At 48.5% G+C, this 12,112-nt stretch overlaps 1 protein-coding gene and 1 non-coding gene across 2 annotated transcripts; one reads left to right on the forward strand and one right to left on the reverse strand.

Annotated features, from left to right (window-relative positions):
* Positions 1–2,737: 2,737 nt before the first annotated feature.
* TRNAI-AAU (transfer RNA isoleucine (anticodon AAU)) lies at positions 2,738–2,811 on the reverse strand. The gene has a single exon. It is a non-coding gene; the product is annotated as a tRNA-Ile (tRNA).
* A 1,671-nt stretch (positions 2,812–4,482) lies between these two features.
* Positions 4,483–10,984, forward strand: PRSS16 (serine protease 16). The gene is made up of 12 exons (XM_060023432.1): positions 4,483–4,552; positions 4,628–4,788; positions 5,625–5,724; positions 5,867–5,996; positions 6,771–6,894; positions 7,164–7,241; positions 7,328–7,375; positions 7,815–8,105; positions 8,864–9,005; positions 10,395–10,574; positions 10,654–10,799; positions 10,916–10,984. Exons 1-12 carry the CDS (start codon positions 4,483–4,485, stop codon positions 10,982–10,984), a joined length of 1,539 nt encoding a protein of 512 aa, XP_059879415.1.
* The last annotated feature ends 1,128 nt before the right edge of the window (positions 10,985–12,112 follow it).

Consider the following 12,112-nt stretch of genomic DNA (forward strand, 5'->3'; position numbering starts at 1 on the left):
AAATCTGGGACCAAGCTTTAAAGAGAGAAAACAAATCCTTGTAATGTTTCTTGGAAAAAACTAATGAAAACGTTTATTTTCACTAGTTTATTAGTTTATCTAATCACAAGTTTGTGCCACGCTTTAACCAGCGTTAGGGAAACACTGAACCACCCCTGATCTTATGGACTTACATTAAGATGAGGAATATTATGACAAAAAAAAAAAAAAAAAAAGCACATGATGCTGCAGGAATACATACTTTTCCAGACCCAACTCACTATGCTCAAGAGAAGACACTTCTTTTAGTGGATCTGGAAAGAAAAACCAAAGAGGAAAGGAAGTGGTATAACAGAGGTGGTGAGAGTGCAGCCTCATGAACCATGTCTCAAGACTCTACAAAGGTGGAACGTACATGTTTTATTACTCACTACAGAACACTTTGCCCCATTCCAAACCCACTGAATCTAATTGTCCAGGTAAGGGCTTCAGGTTTGGAATCAGAGGACAGTTAATATCGAAACAAGTTCCTCTTGGAGTACATTTGGAAAACCCTAGTGCAAGCATATGGAATTTGGAATTTGAATACAGGACATTGGTTTTAATAAGGAAGTATTTTAAACAGAAGTTCTAACTCTCCACTAATGAAATTTCTTTCCTGAGTACTTACTATGTGCTAAGTGCTGAGCCAGGTGTACATAATCTACCAGGTCAGTAAGACGCTGCCAGACACTTCGGGGTTGGGGTACTGGGTTGTTTAAGAACTCATTAAAACAGCTTTCAGATGGGTATTTGGGGAGTTGTGTTGAAAGTCTGTGAAGGATTCTGGAACCAGAGATGAAATTAAATCCTGAAGTAGGGTTTGGAATAGAAGTAATTTATAAACATTATAAAACATCTATTGCAAGCCACAAAAATAAATAAATACAGTCACCACTTGGTATCTGCATCTGAAGGGATTGGTTCCTGAAACCCCCTCAGATACCAAAATTTGTGGCTGATTAAGTTCCTTACAGTCGGCCCTCCCTATCTATGGGTTCTGCATCCCATACAATAATATGAGATAATATGTATATTATCTCATATATATATAATATGAGATAATATGATAATAGGATTGTGTCAGCTTTAACATACAAGCACAAAAGGTCCAAGGGCAACTCTCCTCAAGCTTAAAACCATTGATGCAGAAGGAGTCCATCCCTTGTTGGCAATGCACAATGCTTACTGAGTTCAAAAACCTATGTCCTCCATTGCTTTATAAAACCAGGAGAAAGGAATATGTCACTCATTTCATTGGTCCATCCAGTGCCAGGTTCTGTCTCTGGCCTTTTAGATACTATGTGCTAATGAGCAAAGACATGGCCTGAGAGATTCTTGCCTTTGCATATTGGGAGAAATCCAGGCCTGTCAATGTCTGGGTCAGAGCTGAATTGGGAGGGGTGAGTAGTGGGTGCAAGAAAGGGCATATCAGAGAAAGGAGTCCCCATACAGAGACATACACAAGAGTTTTTCTATTGTTCTGTTATTGTAATTCTTTTTTGGTCAGTATTTTTATTGAGGTATAATTGACATAAACCTTATATTAATTTCAGGTATAAAATGTAATGATTTGATATTTGTATATACTACAAAATGATCACCACAATAAGTCTAGTTAACATCCATCACTATACATTGTTACATATTTCTTTGTGTGATGAAAACTTTTAGGATTTATTCTCTTAGCAACTTTCAAATATTCAACACAGTGCTATTAACTATTTTACCGTAGTGTACCTTACATCCCCATAACTTATTTTATAACTGGAAATTTGTACCTTTTGGCCCCTTTCATTCATTTAGCCCATCCCCCAACCCCTGCCTCTGGCAACCGCCAAACTCTTCTCTGTCTGTGAACTTGATTTTGATTTTGTGTTTTAGATTCCACATGTAAGTGAGATCATGCAGAATTTGTCTGTTTCTGTCTCACTTATTTTCTCTTAGCATAATGCCCTCAAGGTCATTAAAAATTAATGAAAAGTCATTAATAATAAAAATCAGTGTTTTTATTATACATTACTTGGATATTTAAACAACTAACTTTGCTTTATGCCAAAGTAAAATATTGAGAACACATACTAATCACAAACTTAGGAAAATACTGATTGTCCTGTAGCAGTGGTGACAAGTAGCCACCAGACCTGAATTTAAACCAATTCAATCTACCCATGACAATTGTTTTGTGAACATACTTTTGCATGACAACCAATCACTGTCAACCCCTGCTTTCTGAAAGTGAGCCAGTCAGGGATGCACTCACTCCAATAAACATACCTTTGAGTGCCAACCAAACAACAGCAGTTCCTCCCAATAACCATGCTTCCATAGAATATGTCAACCCGCTTAGCCTCCGAAAGCCTATCTTAAGCCCCTTCCCAGAAAACATCAGCCATAAGCTCTTTCAAAGGGACTGTGCCTTACCAACATCGCTCCCTCCTTAAATGAACTTTGGTTTTGTATTTCAAGTATTGAGTGATGAAAATGCACCTTTGTCAAACCTGAAACATCTAAATTTCACTTCTTGCTGGGACTATGTTTGCCGGGGGCGGGGGGGGAGGCGGGGAAAGCAGGGGGTGGTGACAAGGAAGGTAGGTGCCATTGCTGAAGAACAAATTAAGTCAACATTTAATCCCAATTTTATGTCTGCGAGGTTATTTCCAATTTGATAAGTGCCTGCAGGAAGATTATTTAGTAACTGAAGAGCCAAAACAGGGGCTGGCCCGTACGGGGATCGAACCCGCGACCTTGGCGTTATTAGCACCACGCTCTAACCGACTGAGCTAACCGGCCATGCGGTTGAAATTCGTCACTTTTAACATAAAATAACAGGTTTCACATTCTTGTGCCCACCTAGAACTAAATGATACGTCCACAAATTGGACAACCTAGAAGAAATAGATTCCTAGAAATATACAACCTACCGACACTGAATCGTGATGAAACAGAAAATCTGAACAGTCCTATTACTAACAAGGAGATTGAATCAGTAACCAAAAACCTCCCAACAAACAAATGTCTAGGACCAGACGGCTTCGCTGGTAAATTCTACCAAACATTCAAAGAAGAATTAAGACCAGTCCTTCTCAAACTCGTCCAAAAAGTAGAAGAGGGGGAGGCTCTTCCAAACACATTTTACCAGGCAAGCATTACCCTGAAACCAAACCCAGACAAGGTTGCCACCTCACATATTGCAATATGGGGAAGTCATTGTGACTTATACATGATTTGGTGTGAACTTTATGCTAACTAGAACAGCCTGTCTTGTGACCCATCAAACATACCTTGTACATCTGCTTTAACCATTGAAAAGGGTGCATTGTCCAGAAGTAAAATATGTCCATTTTGAAGATAGAGATAAAGCTAAGAGGATTGTTGATAGTCCAAGTCAGAGATGATGGTGGCTAGAAGAAAGTGAGAGCGCTGGAGGTGGGGAGAAGTTGTTGGATTCTGGATAAATTTTTAGAGTAGAACCAGTAACATTAGTTGATGGATTAGTCATTCACTCAACAAACATTTATTGATTGCCCACTATGTACCCTGTAGTAAGGACCCAACATTTAGCAATGGACAAAAGAGATGAAAATCCATAGCCCCATGGAGCTTACCTTCTAGTCTGGGAGACAGATGATGAACCATATAAATAAATAAAATATGTATACTTCTGATAGTGATGTTGCTATGAAGAAGAGTAAAGAATAAAGGAGACCTACAGGTTTGACAATTTGTCAAGAGCTGACCATGGAAGACCTATCTGACCCTTGAATAGAGATCTGGCTGAGGTGAGGGAGCACGACATGAGGGTTTATGGAGAAAGAGGAATCCACGGTGAGAACAGCAGGAGCAAGCCTGAGACACTCAAAGTGTTCTAAGGACTCTAAGGAACATGGTGAGATTGTGGGTCAGAGGGTTGGTGGGGGGGTTGATGATGGGCAGAAAAAGGGGGACACTGGAAAATAGACATGGCGAGACTAAACGAGAGAGAGACTGAAATAGAGAGAAGACTGAAAGAGAAGCGAGAAACAAAGAGAGGGACAGACTGAGTGTTGGGGCAACTGAGGGGGACTGAAAGTGTGCTGAGGGCAGAGAGAGGAAGAGAGGGTCCTGAGGTAGAAAGAAGTGGTGACTGAAGGAAAGAAGAGACTGAGGCACAGGCAGGGAGACTGAGGGCCTGTGGGGAGGGAGATCAGGGGGCAAGAGAGGAGAAAATCGGGAGCAGAGAGAGAAGTAATTGGATATCCAGGGGCCACACCAGCAGGTCTCTATATACAGACTCTGGCGTCCCTGCCTCGCTTTAGTGGTTCCAACAGAAGCTTGACCTGTCCCAGGACAGGAGTCTGGAAAGAAACCTGAGCTCCTGATCAAAGACTATAAATTTAAAGGCCAGCCCTGGGAACGTTAGATGAAGTCGAGTGAGCGGGGAGAACACAGCACCTAGAGCCCTTGCACAGAGGACTGGACACCATGGCCATTGGGCCTGTCCCGTGGCTGGGCCCTCTGCTCCTGGTTTCCCTCTGGGGGTCCTCAGCTCCAGGTAGGAGGATCCTGAGTGTCAGGCAGGGGGTCCTAAGGGGGCCTGGCCTGACTCTTTCCCCTCCATGTCCCACAGCTTCCCTCCTTAGGCGCCTAGGTGAGCACATTCAGCGGTTTCAGGAGAGCTCTGGCCTGGGCCTGAGCCTGGACACAGGAGGTGTGGCCCTCCCAAAAGAGGGGTGGCTGGAGCAACCACTGGACCCCTTCAATGCCTCCGACAGACGATCCTTCCTGCAGGTGAGGCCCGGAGAGGGGGAAACCACTGTGTCCCCTGCCTGCCTCCTTAGTCTCCCTACCCTGCCCCTCGGTCTCTGTTTTCCATTCCTATCTCTACACCTCTGTCTCCCCATCCCTCTCCCCCTCAGTCTTATCCAATGCCTGCTGTCAGAATCACTTATGGCCCTTTAGTCTAGCCCCTCTGTTTTTTTGATTTGCCCTCTAACCCCTAATCTCCCCTTCTTTTCTTCAGCCTCCCACTTTTTTTGTCCCTCAGGTTCTGTCCTTCAGTCTTTCCTTTTCCCTGTCATTCACTCTCACTCCCTCACTGTCCCTCAACACCGCCCCCGCATCCTTCAGATTACACACTAAACCCACCACCAAGTCTCAGTATGGAGCAAAAATCTGTACCATCTTTGGAACCAGACCTGGCTACCAATAGGCACTTGAAGGTATCTACTGAATGAATGAACAGATTTACCATTTTTCACACCTACTCTATCCACAGTCTCCAGAGGTCATCTCACGTAGGCCCTATTCCTAAATCCATCTGCATTCATTACTTATTCTACAATTATTATTTCAATATATTGCAAGTGCCTACCAAGTGCTAGCCACTATTCTTGACCCTGGGGATATAAGAGTGAAAAAGCTGACAAAAATATCTGCTCTTGTAGATCTTACATTCTAGATGAGGAGACAAAGAGGAGAGAAATGAACACGTAAATAAACAAGCCTATTTCAGATACTATAGGTATACAGAGATCCATTAGGGAGAGAGACTGGAGTGAACAGGGAATAAAGAACAGGTCAGAACTCTCACAAACCCATTTCTTCTTCCCCATCCTACCTCTTAGCGGTATTGGGTAAATGACCAACATTGGACCAGCCAGGATGGGCCTGTATTCCTGCATCTGGGGGGCGAAGGCAGCCTTGGGCCTGGCTCAGTGATGAGAGGTAAGATGCAAGGGTGAGAAAAGACATAGATGAGTAGCTGGTGGAGGCCAGGAAGGGGAGTTGCATATTGCAGTGCTATGAGGTCTGAGGGTTGCAGGAGTTGACACCCACTTCACACACACCCCCTCTGGACTCTTCACAGGGCACCCTGCAACCCTGGCCCCAGTCTGGGGGGCCCTGGTGATAGGTCTGGAACATAGATTTTATGGCCTGAGTATACCCGCTGAGGGGCTCGATGTGGCCCAGCTCCACTTCTTGTCCAGCCGCCATGCGTGAGTAGGGGTAGGGAAAGTGTTTGGGGTCATGGGACTGAGGATGTCTGTGTTTTGGCATCTCTGCATCTGTGTCTCTCTCCTCCACTGCCCGAAGTTGACCTCTGAGTCTCTGGTCCCATGTTTTTGTCTCTGTCTTTCAGTGTCCTGTTCTTTCTTTCCCCATCTCTGGGTCTCTCTCCTTCCCTTTCCCCCAACCCCCCCTTCCACTGTATTCTTACGTTTTGCTGTCTCACTATGGCCTGTTGGTCCAGACCACCAGCATCTCTTACCTGGATGACAGAGCCTCCTCACTGGTCTCCTTGTTTCTGCCCTTGATCCCTCCAGTCTATTCTCCAGATGAAGCAGAGTGCTCATTAGAGCATAAACCAGATCACCTCTCTCCCGGCTCAAATCCTTCACATATCTCTCATCACACTCAGAGTAAAGACAAAAGCTTTGCAATGGCCACAAGGTCTGATTGGCTCTGGCTCCCCAGTTAACTCTCTGATCTCTCCTACAGGCTAGATTTTCACCCAAACTGCCTTGGAGGTTTTCCCTCTCCCACCTAGTCTGGAAGAGAATGGTGGGGGCTTTCCAGATGGGTCTCCCCTGACCTAGGCACTCATGAAGAAATGAGTTTGTGGGCATGCGGAGTCCTCAGAAATACCTCATGAGAAAAGAGCCCTAGCTTCTGGCCAGACTCCCTCCATTCTCCATTCCCGCCTATACAATGGGGGAATTTTCAGGGATTCCCGGTGTTGGGGACTGACCCAGCCTCCCCTCTGACCCTAGGCTGGCCGATGTGGTCTCTGCCCGCCTCGCACTCTCCCGCCTCTTCAACGTCTCCTTCTCCAGCCCCTGGCTCTGCTTCGGAGGCTCCTATGCCGGCTCCCTGGCTGCCTGGGCCAGGCTGAAGGTCCCGGGACTCCTCTGGGAGGACTGGGGGGAGGGAACTTGGACTCCGGGGTCCCCAACTCAGATAATAGAATACCTGCCCACCACACTCCCTCCTCCCACACTCTCCTTTCCGCCCAGAAGAGCTTCCTACAATCTGCCTTCACGGGAGTCCCGTGTATAGAAGGTAGGGACTTGCCTAAGATCACACAACGAGTGAGTGACACAGGGGCGGGAAGATGTGGGATCCCAGTCCCTAAGCCCCCAGGCTGACAACTTCTCCTCCTTCAGTTTCCCCATCTCATTTTCGCCTCCGTCGCCTCTTCCGCTCCGGTGCGGGCCATACTGGATTTCTCCGAGTATAATAATGTAAGGATGGCGGGCGGTGGGTCCGGGTGGGGAGGAGGGCCTCAGTGGTCGGAGTCACCTGATACTCTCCGGCGGTCGGACTTTAGGTGGTGTCTAGAAGCCTAATGAACACTGCGATTGGCGGATCCCTGGAGGTAGGATGTGGGGCCCAGTCCAAGGGGGATAGGGAGAGAGAAGAGGCCTTGAGGATGGGGGCCAAAAGAAAAGGTTGAAGCTTGCAAGGTGTCGGGGTCTGAGGGACTTGGGAGCCCCGAGAGGTGGGTGGATTTGGGAAGAAGGCGGGAGCTGAAGATGGGTCCGGGTACCAAGAAAGGAGGAGACCCAACAGAGGCGGGGCCTGGGGACAGAAGACCCTATCAGGAGGCTGTTCCACTGTGGGGCGGGGCCTGGGGGGACGACCCGGAGGAGGAGCCGGAAGAGGGTGGGGCTTCGAGTCTGAGTGGCGTTCAACAGACCCCGGGATGAATCTGGCGCCGGGAAAGTGGGGAGCCCAGGGAGGATGCAGGTCGTGGAAAGGGAAAGGCCGGGGCTCGGGTCCGAGTCTTCGCCAACGCTGCCTTTCGTTCCCAACAGTGCCGGGCTGCTGCGTCCGCAGCCTTTGCGGAGGTGGAGCGACGGCTGCGCGCGGGCCGCTCGGCTCAGGCAGCGCTGCGAGCGGAGCTGGGCGCATGTGGGTCCCTGGGGCGCGCTGCGGACCAGGCAGAGCTGCTGGGGGCGCTGCAGGCACTCGTGGGAGGGGCAGTGCAGTACGACGGGCAAGCGGGAGCGCCGCTGAGTGTGCGACAGCTCTGCGGACTCCTCCTCGGGGACCGGGGCAACTGCAGCAGCCCTGCGCCCTACCGCGGGCTTCGTCGGGCAGTGCAGGTGAGCACCCCTGAGCACCGCCAGGCGTCGGCAGACAAGGGTTCCTGCTCCACCTCCGCTGTGTGATCTTCGTCAAGCGTAAAGCCTTCTGCACCTTAGTTTCCTCGTCTGTAAAATGGGTATGACATCTCATAGGGACCTCGGAGGTGAAATGAAGTAGGGGCATGGAAAACACTCAACAGGGAGCCTGGCACACCCTATGCAAATGTTAACGACTATGCTTACTATCTAGCTTGCCTACCTTGTTCTGGCCTCTTCCTGGAGCCTGCAACAGCGTCTAGCACACAGCAAGCTCTCAATTAGTATTTATAGAATGAAAAACGGTAGCCCTGGGGACACAGTTCTCCTAGAGACCGGGCTCCCAGCCTCGGAATCCACAGCTACAATCCAGCTGTCACTTTTCCAGCGTTTTCTGCACCAAGTACTGTGCAGTGTGCTTCACATTTATTATTTCATTGAATTCTCACAATAATTCGAGGTAGGCACAGCTGAGGAAACTGAGATCTAAGATATTCTCACATGTCCAAGATCTCACAGGTAAGACGTTCTTGGTCATCTAGTACCTTAATCTCTAACCCATAGGGACCTAGGTCCCCACCACCTCTGACGACTGAATCCCAGGAGAACTCAGGGACTCACTCTTCTGACTGCTGACTTTTGACTTGTAGGGATCTATGGCTCCATGCCCTGGCTTGATGGGGGGAAGGGAGGAATGTATGTATGTATGTATGTATGTATATATGTATATTGTCCCCTAGGTTGTCACACACAGCCTGGGTCAGAAGTGTTTAAGCTTTTCTCGAGCAGAGACAGTGGCACAGCTGAAGGTCACAGAAACCCAAGTGGCCGGCGTTGGCGACCGGCAGTGGTTGTACCAGACCTGTACCGAGTTTGGCTACTGTGAGTGACTGGCCTAACCCTCACCCCCAAAACATACATTCTGTGCTATGCCCAGACAAGCCATCTAACAGGTAGTCTGGACTCGTTTTCATTTCCATAGGACAACTAGCCGGACTGCTGGGCCTCGTTTAACCTGCAGGTGTGGGGTGTGGGGTGAACAGCCGTACTAGAGTGTGCACGTGTGCTTGGCCCTCACGCACCTTCTCACTCACACACTTAGCCCTCAACATGAGTGATCGTCCCTTCAATCTTCTCTTCATCTGTGTGCCTGTCCCAGGAATGGCCCTACCCTCTCCAGTTACCAGGCTAGAAACCCTAACAGTGCTTTGCATGCCTCCTTCCCATCATCCCCATAGCTTGTCATCACTGAGTCTTGCCCACTCTTTATCCTGGACAACTCTGCAGTTCACCCAACCCCTTTCTCTTCCCACCTCTGCTGTCCTGGTAGGGGCCCCCATGCTCTCCTGCCTGGATCCCGGACCCAGCCTCTTCTCTGGTCTCTAGGACTTCCCTTCACCCATACAATGCAACTTCCTCACAGGGCTTTGCATATTTTGACACCCACCCCCCCACACCTCCACCCGGCCCGATACACCAATCTTCCTAATCCTCAGACATTTTCTTGGATTACTTATCTTTCCCTCTTCACACAGTTTACTCGTTTTCAAGTCTCAACACAAGATGTCCCCTCCTCAGAAAGGGAGGCAGATCTCTCAAGATAAGTCTGCCTCCCTGCGCCCCACCCCATTAGCTCCTTGTTCTTCTCCTTAGCACTTTCCACAGTCTTACCATACATTCTTTATTGCCTATCTCCCCTCTGGACTGTGAGTCCTGTGACAGCAAAGCCTGGGGCTGTTGTGTTGTCACTGTGTTCCCAATATATTGTTCAACATATATCTGACTACATGGTAGGTGCTCAAATAAATGGTGAAGGAAGGAATGAATTAATGTGAGGCTGAGAAGTTAGATTTACCCTGAAAGCACAGAGGAGCTATGGATATTAAGCAGGGGTCCAATTTGTGCTTTCAGCACTGCAGGCTCCTTCCCACCTCTAGACCTTCGCACATGCGGTTTCCTCTTTTCTTTCTTTGTTTGCCTCACTCCGGCTAATTCCTTAAGGTCTTATCCCTTGCAGGATGCTGTCCCTGAGCCCACTGTGCTCCCTCTGAGACGGCCCCACCCCTACCCCAGGCCTTTGTCCATAACAGCCCTGATCGTTCTGGGCCATCACTGTCTGGGGCTGAGTATGTCTCTGACAGGAACCATGAACTTATTGAAAGGAGGGTCTGGAGCTGTCTTGATCATCAGTGGGGAGAGCTCTGTAAATGATTATTAAAGAGGTAGGGGGCTGGCTATGTACTCCACACTTATGGATACCTCTCTCCACAGATGTCACCTGTGAGGTCCCTGGATGCCCTTTCTCCCAGCTCCCAGCTCTGCCCTCCCAACTAGAGCTATGTGAGCAGGTGTTCGGGTTTTCAGCCTCATCCATAGCCCAGGCTGTGTCGCAGACGAACTCCTACTATGGTGGCCAGACCCCAGGGGCCACCCAAGTGCTGTTTGTTAATGGTGAGCGTGCTATCAGAACCTGACTCCTTAGTGTCTACCTGGCCCCAGCTCAACACACCATTCTCTCCTTTCTTTCCAGGGGATATAGACCCCTGGCATGTGCTAAGTGTAACACAGCCTTTGGGACCCTCAGAATCAGCCCTTCTCATCCCTAATGCTTCTCATTGCTTGGACATGGCACCTGAGAGACCCTCAGACTCCCCCAGCCTCCGCCTAGCACGCCAGGTAAGCGAGAAAAAGCTCTGAGTGATTTGCACTGTCACTTGCATACTAATTTGCATGTTCCTGCTCTCTACTAGTGCTGGAGTCTGACTGTCCAAATTCTCTCCACCTCGCCACAGAACATCTTCCAGCAGCTGCAGACCTGGCTTGGTCCAGCAAAGAAGAGCCAGGTTAGGGGTGGGGTCTGAGCCCCACATCCTCACCATTCCCCGTGTGGCCACCTCAGTCCTGGATGTATACACTTATTGGACAAGAAAAAGCTTGTTTTGAAAGAGGAAATTCCCAGGAATTCGGATTTAGCACCTGTTCTGCATAAAACTGACTTGTGTCTGCAAACGTCCTCACTCCCAACTAAAAGTGCTTTGTTACAAAGAGTTATGTGAATATAAGTGATTCTCCTCATCGTGAATATTGTTATTTTAAATGTCAAAGAAATATGGCTCTTTATGCTCATCTCCTCCCCCTGCAAATCAGCTTCTGTCTCAAATTCTGCTCAGCTCCTGGACTGGGCACCTTGCTTCATGTCTCTCTCTGGACCTCAGACCCTGACCTGTCTCTGCTTCTCACTGTTTGTCTCACTGTGCCCTCCTCCCTCAGTCTCTTCCTGTCTAACTTGTCTCTGTCTCTAATTGTCTCTCAACCTCCTCCTGTTTCTCTGGATATCTTTCTTTCTGTCTCTCTCTGTGTCTTAGCCTGTTTCTGTTTATTTCTCTGTGTCTGTGTCTCTGTTCCTGTCTCCCAGTCAGCATCTCCTCTACTCTCCTCTCTTGCTTGCTCGGTCCTTATTTATCTCCACTGCTCTACTCCTGTCCCTCATTTCTGGTCCTTGTGTCCCTTTAGTCACTTTCTCTCTCACTCTCTCTCTGCCTTTATTTCCCTGTCTTCAGACTTTCCGTCTCTCCTTCGTTATCTTCTCAATATCTCTCTCCCTCAGGCTCTGTTTCTGTCCCTTATGCTCTTCCCCACTGTCTCTATTTCTCTTCCTGTCACTTAATCTTTGTCTTTCTCTGTCTTTCAGTTTTCCATCTTTTTCACTCACCATCTTTTTCCATAATTAAATGTCACTCTCGGGCATTTCCAGCTTCCAGCCCTAGGGATTTAGGGTTCTGGTCAAACCTTCTTGATGGGGACACCCCCAAGTTCTAACAGGTTGGGCCCAGTACCAAGGGGTCCGACCCCAGTCCTAAGGGTCCCGCTTAGCCTGCTTTAGCACTGCCAACAGTGCCCTGTTCAGCACCCAGAGCCGCAGCCACCAGGAGGAGGAATTAGCAAGTCAGGGCGACTGAGTGCCTCTGCGAAGCTGGGAAGTGGAGGAG

The sequence above is a fragment of the Delphinus delphis genome, chromosome 10 (genome assembly GCF_949987515.2).
Source record: "Delphinus delphis chromosome 10, mDelDel1.2, whole genome shotgun sequence".
Classification (NCBI taxonomy): Eukaryota; Metazoa; Chordata; class Mammalia; order Artiodactyla; family Delphinidae; genus Delphinus; species Delphinus delphis.